Genomic DNA, 14,034 nt, shown 5'->3' with positions numbered 1-14,034 from the left:
TGATTGTGAATTAAGGGAACAATGGGCTCAAAGGAGCCGTATTATGAAGTACTTAATTTATATTTTTGCGTGTATTACAATGTTTATTTTTTGGCCGATGTTCATTATTATATATTCTACATACATTGAAAATATTCATACTCTTTGGTTTCGATGTACGTCGATATGTATGGTCGATCTTGTTTTGTTTTTGTTTGCTTCAGTTTTCTCCTTCTACGATTATTTTTACGAAGAATTAAATTATACCTTTGATTCGTGTCACTAATTTCTTTTTATTTCACTTTGTTGACGTTTATTCGTGTAAATTATTCGTGTATATTTGATATTTTGGGAGCAAAATAAACTGGAAACACTTAACCAAGTGAAACCTAATTTATTATTTATTGTTACATAAGAAGATAAGAAATAGTCAATTATATAAAAGCTTTTTTAGAATGCAATTAGTAAGTCCTAACTTCAGTGGCTAAGTTATTATAAAAATAAATCTTGTGCGCAACACGTTAAACACGTGTGTATGTAAATTTATAATATAGTATTAATATCTAAATACTATGATTATTTAATATTTAATTTAATTTAATATTTAATTACAGGAGACTATTGATTATTCCGAAGTGTTTCCAGTTTCAGTTTCGTCTCCCTAGTCATTAGTAAACATTAGTAAATGGGAGGAATGGATCACCGGTGATCCACGCGGTATGGAGCGCGTTAACCATTTTTGTACACATTTCAAATTGTATATCCTCGCGACTCCTTCGTCCTTTGATCGTTTCCCGGATCATATCTCGTATAATTATATATAATATATATATATAGATACATATATATATATTAGAAATAAAAGATAACGTTTATTTATTATCATATTAATATATATACATATTATATATATATATTTTTTTTTATTCCTTTGGTAATAACGTTGAGTTGCCGCATGTTTATAACTAACTCAAACGTAAAAACCTTTGGCCCTTGTACAGGCCTGGCCTAGCGTACCAAAGTATTTCCTCATCCTGTATCTCTCATCCTTTATGTTCTGAAAGTCGACAAAGTCCAAAGAACAATTTTTTCGAGTGGTGACTCCATCAGTCGCGAGATGTCGCTGTCTTCGATACCAATTCGCAACCGTGCGAAGAAAAAGGGAGAAAAACAGGAAAAGCAAAATACCTAAAAGGCCTAGTCATTCTACAATGAAATGTGGTAGTAATCTTAGCACGAGTGTGAAACATGCCCCAGCGAAAAAAACATGAACGTATAAAATGATTAAATTGACATATAGTCCTCCAGTTCTTCGAAAAAGCTCCCCATAACCTTTCTGTTTCTATCTATGTCCTTTCTCCTTCTTCTTCTTTATATTTTTATTCCCTCCACGTTTCTCTTTCTTCATAAGACTTTTAACTGTCTTAAAGACTTTTGAAGTCTATATCGACGTTGAAAATTTTTAGATCTTGTCAGCCGAATATGTTTTTTCTCAAAAAAGAAAAGAATAGGAATAATTTTCGAATAGTTAGACATTTTCTATAAATGCGTTCTTTTAATCGCCGGCTGTAGCTAGTGTGTCTATCCTTTCTAGACTTCCCACGACTTTGTGTCCATACAACGGAAGCCTAACGCCAAGAGAGCAATCACGTTCGACGCGTTCGACAGTCCCTGTTGTATTCTCAGCCCTCTACCGCTTAGGCCAATCAAACGCGCCAAGGTGAGTGGTCCCTTTTTCTTTCTAAAATCTGTTCAACCCTCGATAGGGTTAATCGTGTTAGAGATTTGATATTTTCGTGTCAGATTTCTGCTCGCATCACTGTGGTATTTAATTTTCGGATACTGAAGGACATCTGTCGCGAGAGATCGGATTTCCTTACAGTCTAGACCCTTGTAGTATTACATAGCTTCTGTGAGTCGATATTAACTACTAAAATTGGTTGATTAATTGATAATCTTAAATATTTAAAATTTAGTAACGTTTATTCTGTAATTTTTTTAAATATAAGAAGCATATTTATGTATGTAGTAATTCCGGCATTAATTTAGATATAAATATCTTAGATGTCGCTAATATATCTACTATCTCATATATGAAGATCTCAAGAGAAAGGCACAAAGTGCATTTTTGTTGATTTTCTGATTTTAATATTACTTTTTGTGTTGAGTATTGTAACTCGAACCGTAAAAGGTAATGTTAGGCCAAATTTATACCGCGGTCAAGAACAACCGTTATTTTTAAAAAATAAAATTCATGCTTCAATTACCTGATAGCCAGTATGCAGATAGTACGCAGGAGCAATTTAACATATATTTACTACCATGTACTTTTAACTTCTTCACATTGTATTTTCCACACTCCAATAGCAAAGATCCTATCATAAGTATCAGATGGTCATATGATGAACAATCTAACGGTTCGCTATCAGAATAGGTACTTTGGAATATTTCACAAAGGTGTCCATAGTATTGCCTTGCTGTCCACCCCCATGCATACAGTACTGAGCCTCTATCCCCCCCCTCATAGAAATATAACACGCCGAGAACATAATGGTAGGGGAACAGTATCAACAATCGCTTTCAATTCAAAACAATGCAAGAGTGAAAATAACCGGTTAAATCCTTGACTGAACATCCCTTCTGCCCTCAAAACATTATGATTAAACGGGAGAATTATGTGAATCTTAAGACCACTCCTTTGTAAGAAATAAGAAATGTGATTTCTCCTGTTCTTTCCGTATGCTCTTGGTATATGATAAATAGACGGCAGATTTTTGCATGCATTTATGAGAAATTAAAAAAAATATTTAGCAGGTAAAACAGAGTCTAGGTTCTCTTATTTTAATTATGTCCACAAAAATATGAATTTTATAAAAATCCGCAATTTAATGATAAATTTATGTGATTAATACCGAGAGATTCATAATTTGATTTCTTTGATCACAGCTACAATTGGAGGCACAATGGACAACAGTGGCATGTGGACGCACGCGTGATCAGCTGGAAATGACGCGAGCCGCCCGACGATTCCTCAGCAGCCATGGATACCTGCCATTACGTCCTCGTTCTCTGAACTTTTAACAGCCTTTCTGCAGCCGGTCGCAGGGGCTCGGTCGCACTTCGTGGTACAAAAAACGCGACATTAAACTAGTCGTAATTAAAACTACACGGCGCTTCCGTTTAAGGAATATGGCCTTTTTCTATCAAAACTGTCGAACGAGATGAGAAAAATAAAAAAAACATGGCGAAGGAAAAATAAATCTATTAGACAATTTTTTACAGGCTGAATTCGAATGCTTTGCGTATTGGAATCACGTTTTGTATTCATCTTTTGTAATGTAATCGCTGATGTAATATTAAAGTATTCCGATGCGTAGCGTGTGTATAGAAGCAATCGAATTTTGTTTTTAATAAAGAAAACCATGTTTCATCTGAAATTACATTTTGAAAGGAGAGGGAATGTCACGCTTTACCAATACTTCTGTTTGTAGTTCGTTCTCAAACTCAAGAATAACCTGCAAAAACAAAAGCAAAGCAAAAGACAATTCTGCCTTTTTTTGTAGATGATAAAATGTTGCTACTGTAGTGGTTTATAATTAATAAACGTGAAAAGAAATAATATAATAAAAAAATAACAATAATATAATCTTTGTAACAGTTTCTTACTTTCGTAAACATTGCTTGTTCCTGATGGAATACGTACAAATTACATACATATGTTGATATATATGCAATTTTTTTAAGGAGCATCAGAGATAGCAATGTTCACATAAAGAAACTCTCGCATGGATCATGATATTACATACAATTTATTTTGTACTTGAAAACGTCGAAGAATTTCTGACACTTAACGTAGCGACTTCTTATCACGTTCGTACAAAAAGAAAAGAATAAAATAATAGTCGGTTTATTTGATACAATAGTATATATTATATAATATAAAACAAAAGCATTATTGCGGCCGTTATGTACAAAGAGCCTTTGTAACTGATATTTAATTTACAACTGAATAATAAAGACGTGATGATAATCACACCAAAAAATAAACAGTTGGTATTATTTTCCTGTTTTTAACCAGCACGACACATGGACGCTTTTGTCTGAAAGCCTTATAAATTGAGAGAGGTGTGTCACAATTTCGTTTTACCGTGCTACGTTGTTAATATGATAATGCTAGTAACAATAATTCAATTTTCGGCGTACATCGGTGTGCTACTCTTATGAAAACTTGGAATGCCATGGAATGGACAAAAGAAGAAATAAGTGCTTAGACAATGATCAGCCCGCACACGTCGACAAATAATCAAAAAAAGTTCGACAAAAGTCTGACAATAATGGTGAGTTATATCGAGTGTGCCTAACCAACTCAATTTTCTTTTCATTTGAGCTTCAAACATGGTATGTTACCCTAAAGGTGTCTTCTCAGACTTTTCCGCACAAAGACACGCGCTTTATCTCATATTGGGAGTAGAATTACAGAGTATCTAAACGCAAACGGTACAAGATTATCCAACAGTACATTCAAACTAGAGACGATATGACCATAATGTCCATTAGTGATGCAGTGAGCGTCGAACGTAACTCTAAGGCTCCTTCGATACACGCGTTTTCTCTACACGTTCTAACGCCATACAGAATTTACGGTTCTCTATAGAACCTCGAAGACAAATTAGTAAACTACAGTACAATATTAAATACGAAGTTACCTCCTTTCTTTATAATTATCAATTGTACATTCTTTATGATCTGATTTTATGATCTTTTTAACACTAAAAATGAATAAAGTATGCTTACTTAATTAAAAAATTCATTAATTAAAAAAATCATTAAAAATGATTAAAGTATGCTTCTTATTAACCCTTTGCGGACGAGTGTTGGCAAATAGCTGCCCAAATCTATTCACAGTTCCGGATACTCATTTTGAAGTGGCTGGCGTACGTCTACTTTTCTGGGCGATAATCTAATGCGTATTTACATATGGGTGTAGTAAACTAAACAGTATTATGTTTTTGATGAAAGAAAATTATAGATCTTTAGAAATTTTATCTTTCGTTTAACGTAAACTCGCGATGTAGGATGATGGTCGAGTCAAAACGAATTTCAGTCTTTCATTGGCATTACCAGACGAATCAGCAAGCTTTTTATGCATTATATATTTTTTATAATACCTTATACACGATGCCTAAAATATCCATAAAGAACATGTTCGATAGTGATGACGAGCATTATTTTGAACCTGACAAGATAGAAGACGACGATAGTGCTTCAGGCAGTAAAAACGAACTCCGTTCAACAAGAAATCGGCTCAGACGTTTCTAATAATGGTGACAATGATGATGAACTAAATATTGATGAAAATAATACAAGCCTCGACAATGAATAACGCAAACGTCCAACGTGTATATTTTCTCAACTGCGCGCGCCAATACCTCTCGTCCACCGCGATGCTCGCTTGTCGAGCAGACCCGTTCGCAAAGGGTTAAATATTTAACTAATTATTTAATTTCAAAGGAAAATACTGTCTCCAGTTTATTTATTGGATATATTTTTCTCGATAGCAGTTGGAATGAATAAAAATTAATACCGTCGATTGCCTTTGTACGTAAATATTGTTCTAGCAAGCAATGTGAATCATCAACTAATTGTACAGAACCAGTTAAACGTGTTAGTCCTGTTTAAAATTTATAGTCAATTTTATACACGTTTTCTTGGAAGAAAATTAATCAAAAGCGTTAATCTTCTTTACTACGATAAATACATAATATCTACTTCCACTATTACGTATAAATTATGCTAAATGTCAATTATTCATAAAGTTAACAAATCTGTAATATAGTGTATCGAATTAAATTAAAATCAAAATGTTTCCGTTACCAAAAAAATGCGCAGTTGCAAACGCGTGCACTAAAAGATGCCTAAGCATACGTACAACATTACGAAGTATATATCCAGTTTTTAGTTCACAATAACATGATGGTAATGCCCGATAAAATTCGATAGATGAATGTCGAAGCCTGAAATTACACAGATCGAATCTCACAGTTTCGAAAGGCTTACGATACGAATATTATTTCGTAAAGTTTCAAAGAATTATCGTGTCAGGTATTAGCTTACGTCACCCAACTATCTGAGATTCCCCCGCGCATTCTTTTTTATTTTACATGTAGGACGATCGTATCAAGAAGTGACTCAAGTAATCTTTGACTAGATGGCGATCTTTTCGAAAATTGCGCGTACGATAATTCATTAAGGAATAAAATGTGTCTTATTAATAATAATCTCATCGATTTCTATCTCTACATATAGCTGCGTAATATAACATCAGGGAACTATGTGTAATAGATAATATAGAGGAACTCTTAGCTGTCGATTATAACAATAGCTAAAAGAGAGGGGGATTTTTTCTTTCCTTGACTAGTACTACCGGTATATGTTGATTGATTTTAGCATTTACGAAAAGATTGCATCGAAAGAAAGTCACACATCATGAAATGTTTATAAAGATCTATTTGAAAACAGCGCGAGAAGAATTTTAAGAAATGGGTGACACTGTGCATACCGCGCCACCAATTAGTAACAAAATAAAAACTGCCGAGAATGTGTCATACTGTTTCATTTAGGATCGCTATGGTTACGAAAAAATTGTATCTTTTCGAAAAACGAATTTACGATTCAAACTGCGATTATTCCATAATTTTCGGTCTTCCATGATTATAGATATAAGCATTGATCATTATACATATCATACATTCAGCCTCCTAATAAAATAACGTCTATAAAAAGTCTGAAAACAATCAACAAAGATGTATAAATTCACTAAAAACAAGTAGAGGTATAATGCCAAAGAGGCCATTTCCTAATGTCTTTCCGTTAGAAACGCTTAAAAGCGACACTTTCTCGGGAACGTTTCGCATCTTTTTCTCGTTTTAATACTAAAAGTTCTAGCGTTGTAAATTCTCTTCATCGCCAACGTCATTGATATTATTTAGTCCAATGTATCTGGATCTGCTAAAAAGTTTGAAACACATAGAGATTTATTCGCAAAAATAGAAATTATTAGAGAAAGAACAAAAATAAAATTTATTAAATAATATTTACCTGGGGAAGGGGATCCTTTGACTCTGCAAGTGTTATAACTTCCACAATTCAAACATTTCAAACCTACAATATGGAATTTTACTGTTGATTCCTGGAAGATTAAACAATTCGTTCATTGATCCCATCCAATTTATCATTGTTTCTTGATTAAGTAAAGCACAGTATAGTTCAAATGTCTAAGATAAGATTCTATTTTTACCTCGTGACAGTCTTTGCACAGAATATCAACCTTGTAATCCTTGTACTCTTCTGGCATTGGTGTTGACGATACTTCCATATCCAAAAATTTCCATAGATCAGTCATATCTAGAAGAGACACTTGGCAAGTTGGACAAGCATAATGTCCTGAGTGTAACAACTCCTCAAAACATGTACGATGAAGCAAATGACCACAATTTGGAATGTGACAAGGTATACGACTTGTGTGAATATCTTCCAAGCAGACTGGACAATTTGCATGAGAAACATTTTCTACACACTGAAAATAATAAACAAGCAATTATCTTACAGAATCAACTATATCTAATAATATAATTATGTTATATAAACAAGCTACACTCGATTAAAATTGCAATTGAATAATGAAAGTTAAATAAAAAAATTCTTAACAATATAATTCTATTAGAGTAAGCTTACTTAAGCACACTCTGACAGAGTAAATATAAAAGTTTATATATAAATTGGCTATTAAATTTGCTTCCTCTTCTTTAGCGTTATTTATATCTTCATACTCAAAGCTGAAACTTCTTTCAATTTATCATTCCATTAAATGTTAATCAAGCGTATTCAATGTATTACATATACTAAATGCATGAGCAATATTTTTTAGGTTAGGCAAGCAACTATACACTACATAAGTAACGGAACATTCTCGTTAAAATTTAACCAAAATTTAATGGTGCATTACATACCGTGTGCCCGTTCTGTAACTGAACCGGTAAACACATGTTGCACTTGGCACAGTGGAAAAATCGATCCCGTCCGCCGACCCTACATATCCCGCAACCGTCACAGTGATACTGATTCTTGTCTTCGTCATCGAACAAATTGCACTCAAGACACGTATATTTGCCGAAGCGACAGTGACAATTTTTGCAAGTGGCTTGTACAGGCTGACGAGTGTCACATAGAACACATATAAGTTCCGTGACTTCTTTTCTGTTTACCACGTGGGTCTCCTCCTTGTCGTGACAAAATCGACATATGTATACTTTGTTACAACATGGTGTCTAGAAAGAAAAAAAAGATAGAAAATATAGTAAACTATCAGCTTTAAATATAACGTATCTTTTTAAGACATAAGGATATATTTTGATCATGTATATTTTTACTCTGTCTTTCTTCCAAATGGATGTTATGTTTCAATACATAGGGTGTCTCAGCAATTATGGTACAATCGTCAACAGGGTAATTCTGCGCGAAAGAAACAAGTCGAAAATGTAGAATAAAATTTTTCTACAAAATGCTGTTTTCGAGAAAAATAAATTTGAAAATTTATCATGCGCGTATATCAAATATATTCAAATTCCTTTTTCTTAAAAATGAGGGCCTTAGACGAAATTTTTGTTACATTTTTGACTTACTTTCGTACTTGACTTGACAAATGTACTTGACAAATTTTCAAATTTGATTTTCTCGAAAACGAAGCGTTATATGAACAAATTTTATTCAATATTTTCGTCTTGTTTTTTCACGTAGAATCATCCTGTGCTGGGACAATTTGTATATTATTGAAATATAGATAATTACTAAATACTTTGTTTTAGATTTTAATACATTGTTACTGTCTTTTATATATTCCATGCTTTGCATGTATAAAGTATTCTATAAAAAAAAAGATATCTAAAGAGGTAGAAACGCGAGGTGAGAAGAACAGCAGGATTAAATTCAAATTTTTCGTTAAAATATTATAAAAATGTGGCTTCGACAATCCTTGAGCACTTCAGAAAACGAAGGCCTTAGATAATAATCCAATTAGCCCCCATATGAATCCGTCCTTGATCCCTAACCCTTTCGATGCAGCCAGGCGCTTATAAGCGTTCGGCAAATCCGTTCGACAGCATACAGCATACGGTGAAACAGATCAGCGTGCGGAGGATATGGTAACATATGTAATATGTACCAGTATAGAACTCATTCTGCACGTGGTGTCTACGTTCAGCGACATCGAAAGAATCAATTATATGAATCAGTTAGAAGAACATTTAAAATTGTCGACAATCCTTTTATTATCAGAAAGACCGAAATGATTCATTTGTCGAACTTTTCCATATAACAAAGTTTCGTTAAGCCTCGAATTAACCTAACTTTTAGTCTTGGTATATTCTTCGAATTTATTATTTATTTATTTATTATTTATTTATTAAATTTATTCTTCGAATTTCGGTCTTGTTTATTTATTATTAAAAATTTTCTTCTGTTTAAAGGAAAGGTAAGAAGGAAAATAAATTGTCAAATATATAATTTCTTATTTAAATTTGATGATTGTGTTTTTCTTAAAATATTAAGTTCTTTTTATCTGTAGAAATAAGAATGAGATTGGGACATGAAGATTTGATGATTATAGTAGGATTAAGTTTATCATTATAACGATCGCCGCAAGTGTTGTATGTAATATAGAATCGACTTCGATTGTGACTATTCAGTTTCTATTAGATGGCGCACATGGTAGTCGTTTAAATCCTCCATGTGCTATTGAAACACGTGCTATAGATATTTCAATATGCCTCTGCAAAAATTATATATTTCACTACTGAATTCTTATTTTCCATAAAAAAAGAAACTGCAAAATGTATTCATTTTTATCGATAAATAGTTTGTTAGTAGAATTTTGTCCACTGCTACTAGTTCGAAAATATCTTACAATAGGACCATAAAATATAAATAATGAAGATCCTATCCTCGGTATAATATTTTAATAAATAAACTAGTCTTCAAATTTAATTGAATTTTTACTATTACCTTTATTATTAATTACAAAAGAAATATTAAAAAAAAAAAAAATTGCTGACTAAAATACCGTACACCTCTCCAAGTGCAATGTACACAGCGTTTTCTCGGTAGAAGGCCTATCTGGATTATTCACGGTGCTACTCTCTTGGACAATATTTGAGCAACAAAAATTTCAGTGCCTTATCTTTATGCGTTCAGGTAAATAAGGTGAACGTAAACAGAAAACGAAATCGAGAGCTCAGTGCGTATTTCGCAAGAGGATAAAAAGATGAAATAAAAATTCAAATTGTAGAAATTTCGAAAAAGAAAAAATTTATAATTACAGTTTCTTTTTCTTCAAGACGACGCAAAAGCACTGGTCGTTCGTAGCAGTAGCACACGACATTTGGCTTATCGCGGCAATTGGTAAGCAGTACTTTGAAAGAGGGCGTCTCGTTATACAACACATGGCTGAACTTCATCGATTTGTTTGCTGCGTACACACACGCACATATGGGACGCACGTTCGTGTTTACATACGGCGAATAGAAAAAGCTCGTGTACGAGCGATTTCGGTGTCAGTCGTTAATTGTAAGACCGCTACCCGTGTCGTTTATTTTAGAAACAAGTTTATACTATCGATTACCCGAGCAAGTTCAAGGGTAGTCACAAAGGTATACCGAATCTTTCTGATTTTCAAATTTTTTGCATTTCTTCTTTTTTTTCAGTGTGTGTTTTGATGGAAAATTTAAATAGACCGCTTTATGGATGCTTTTCGAATTTTATTTATCGTGTTAGGTGGCGCTGGAAGCGCTTCTAGACTAGTTCGGTTTATTAGTCGAGTGAAGATTCGTTGAAAAAACCGGTTATAAATCGATAAATTGTCAACTGTTTATTTACCATGCAGAATTCTTAAAACAATCAGACAGTTTAATTTATCGTTCGAATGATTTCGAGCATGCGATGCGACAATGTATTTACAATCCGATGCGATAATGTATAAAAGACCAAGTAACGAATTAATCATTACAGATACAGTGACGGATAAAAAATGCTTTTGCACTGAACATTTGAACACATTGATAACAATCACCTATTCTATGATATATTATATTTATCCGTTGCTTTTATTAAGTATGAATCCATTTTGTAAAATTATGGTGTCTTATATTTCTTATTTTATAAACTTTCTTTTGTCCGTCACTGTAAGTAACTTAAGCCTGATTTCCACTAAAGCAACAAGGAGGAGCTTTTTGTCGCCCCTTGTTCCTGCATATTCCAAAACATTTTAACAAATAGCAACTTATAAAAACATTTTATCCATACTGGCGACTTTTTCAAGAAATATAGGACAGTAACAAAAAGCTGCTCGTTGCAGCTTCAGTGAAGATCCGACTTTATACTATTCACCATATAAAAAATACAACAAATTTGTTTTGAAAAAATCTCAATTCCGCCTTTTTCTTTGAATAACTCAAAATATATACTGTAGGAGCGCTGTTACGCGAATTAATATATGTAATTAACTGTCAACGGGTGATGTATGTTATTTACGATCACTTGAATAGATCAATTAATGATATACATAAAAAGAAAACTCTATTAGCGCTTCTTACATTGTTATTTAAAGTCGTCGAGAATCAAATTGTAAATTTCAATAAATATGTATGAACTTGTAGATAATATATTCGCGAGGAGGAATAAAATCGAGAGTGAAGTAAATAAAGTCATCGTATACAAAATTCGAAAAATGCTTGACACGAGACAAAGGCGTAGAGACACGCCGGAAGGATTAAAAACGGTACCCGAGAAGAACATGTTGCCTCGCAGCTGAATCGCGCAAACTGATCACTGAACATCTGCGTGATCGAAACTGAAAACAGAGCGCCTCGCATATGTACTTATACATATGTATAGTAGGTTCTGTTAGAAGAGTAGCACGGTAAACTGTCGCCAATTTTGAGATATCAGGAAAATTAGCTTTGGAAGTGAAGTATTTGCTAGAATGGGAGTGTCATAATTACTATTTAACAAACACAATGTCGCAATTCAAAGTACATACATAGATCTTAATCTCTGTCTTAATAATAAGTAATACACTTTAATAATACTTTATTGAAGACTCTTGAAAGATAAGAAATATTACACTAATTGTAAAAGAAAAGAAAATTCTTTCGTTGTTTTATAAGTTTCTAGGAAAATTACCTAAACTGTATATAGTAGCTATTAAAAAGTATTTGTGGGCAATAATTGTATTTATTATAGCATTTACATGTCAATTAATTACGTCCAAATATATTAAACTTTGTTATAGTAGTACTTTCATATTACTACAAAGATTTAATATTATGAAAATTTAATATTATGAAAATTAGAATTTGATGAAAGAGACGTTGGAAAACACGAGTACTTGTAGTCACTGTATATTATAACATTCAGAGGGTGAATCTACATTTAAATTTCACTTTAATTACATTCAGTAAAATATGAGTTTACATAAGTTAGATTCGTCAAGTAATTAATGATCATTTACTCGAAACTTTCTATTTCACATTTGTTAAAAGACAGATTTTTATTAACCATGTTACTGTTCTAGCAAACATGACAAAATATACATGGAATGAACCTGACAGGGAAACAATTGACCAAAGACTCACCACAAATTTGGCCTTTCGCTTGTAGTGTTCGCAGCCGTAATCATCGCCAGCAGTTGCCTCCAAGGGTTTCTCCTTCGACGTCGACGCATGTTCGGCCACGGCGCGCGCTTCGTCGTTATTCTCCATATCTCACGATGATCCTAAGTTCCTACCTCTTTCTCCTCCGCCGTCTCCTTCTTCTCATCGACTCACACGTCCTTTCCAGATTTTCTTGCGGCGTGTCCGATTAACACTCGCCTCGGCCACAGTTTGTTTGTTTAATTAACACGCTGGCGGCGATTCAAAAACGACGAAGGAAAAAAAGAGGAAACACCGACGTCGAACGTTCGGATCACGCGGCGAAATAAAGCAAAACGCAGGGGCTGTTTATCCCGTGTTAACAGCAGGAATAGAACTGTCAACCAGAGGCGACGGGAAACGTATCGAGCCTCGTGTGTCCGATCGACAGAAGACAACTCATCCGTGCCATCGTCAATATACCGAACACAATTCTCTGCGTCGCGGAACAAAGTTTCGAAAAAGGAGATTTTTCCACAATCTTGTTCCAAAGATCGTGAGATTTTCGTTCCACGTTTGAATTATACTACGCGAGAACGTTCGTTTACCTGTTACGGAACGACGTATGAAGAAACGGCCATAATTTCTCGGCACCTTCGGAGAAAAACGGCTCGACACTCGCCACTTCTGACACTACTTCACTTCGTTGTACTATCACCACGGTGTAATGATTACAACGGCAGACGACGTTCGGAAAAAAGGATGCAAAACTATGCCCGGAAGTTGTGACGACTCCGCGAGGTACTACGTCGCACTCATACGTACAGATCCGGCCCGCGAAGATTTAAATACACTTCGAGTTTATCCCATTAAACTAGACTGTGTTTGTTTATGCATTTTGAGAAAATTTTAACCGTTGACTGCCACGCGAACTTTATATACAGTGGTTAAAAAAAATATTTGTCCGTATAATTTTTTTTATCATATTATTCATATAATATTATGATATATCATATCATATTTTTTTTTAATGAAGTTTTATCAAATCCTAAATTTCACTTTCATAGTACTACATTTTTATAATCATGTGAAAGTGCTATTAAATGTACTTGGACTTAAAGAATTGGTATGTAAATATTACAATACATACAGTGGTATACAAATAATTTGTTATTCTTTCTTAAGAAGTGCAATTGATATTGATATTGATATCTAAAATGGATCACAGAGTACTATCGTAGCAGTCAACGTGTTAGGAATGCAAAAATCTATAGAATGCATATAGTACTATAGTACATAAAAATATGCGAACTAAAGTTATTATATTATTTAGTAGATGAAACAAATTTCTATTTAAGTTTCATTTCTTTAG

General features: G+C 33.5%; 2 protein-coding genes across 6 annotated transcripts in view; one reads left to right on the top strand and one right to left on the bottom strand.

The window, feature by feature from the left end:
• LOC126919333 (transcriptional activator Myb) overlaps window positions 1-3,387 on the top strand; it is a 40,858-nt gene extending 37,471 nt beyond the window's left edge. For 4 of the 5 annotated variants that reach the window (XM_050728415.1, XM_050728406.1, XM_050728396.1 and 1 more), the window contains 2 exons: window positions 1,574-1,699; window positions 2,926-3,387. In XM_050728415.1, coding sequence (XP_050584372.1) covers window positions 1,574-1,699; window positions 2,926-3,060 — 261 coding nt within the window. In that variant the 3' untranslated portion in view covers window positions 3,061-3,387. The remainder of the gene's footprint in view (window positions 1-1,573; window positions 1,700-2,925) is intronic. The other variant, XM_050728424.1, reaches the window with a different exon arrangement.
• Window positions 3,388-4,911: 1,524 nt separating this feature from the next.
• LOC126919406 (RING finger and CHY zinc finger domain-containing protein 1) lies at window positions 4,912-13,501 on the bottom strand. The gene is made up of 5 exons (XM_050728630.1): window positions 12,666-13,501; window positions 7,989-8,306; window positions 7,277-7,555; window positions 7,078-7,168; window positions 4,912-6,987 (listed from the first exon to the last, which is right to left on the bottom strand). The coding sequence occupies exons 1-5, from the start codon at window positions 12,789-12,791 to the stop codon at window positions 6,965-6,967; spliced, it is 837 nt and encodes a 278-aa protein (XP_050584587.1). The 5' UTR covers window positions 12,792-13,501; the 3' UTR covers window positions 4,912-6,964.
• Between the last annotated feature and the right edge of the window lie 533 nt (window positions 13,502-14,034).

The sequence above is a fragment of the Bombus affinis genome, chromosome 1 (genome assembly GCF_024516045.1).
Source record: "Bombus affinis isolate iyBomAffi1 chromosome 1, iyBomAffi1.2, whole genome shotgun sequence".
Lineage (NCBI taxonomy): Eukaryota > Metazoa > Arthropoda > Insecta > Hymenoptera > Apidae > Bombus > Bombus affinis.
The sequence above is the reverse complement of the archived record's forward strand: the minus strand, read 5'-3'. Positions and strand labels throughout refer to the sequence as shown.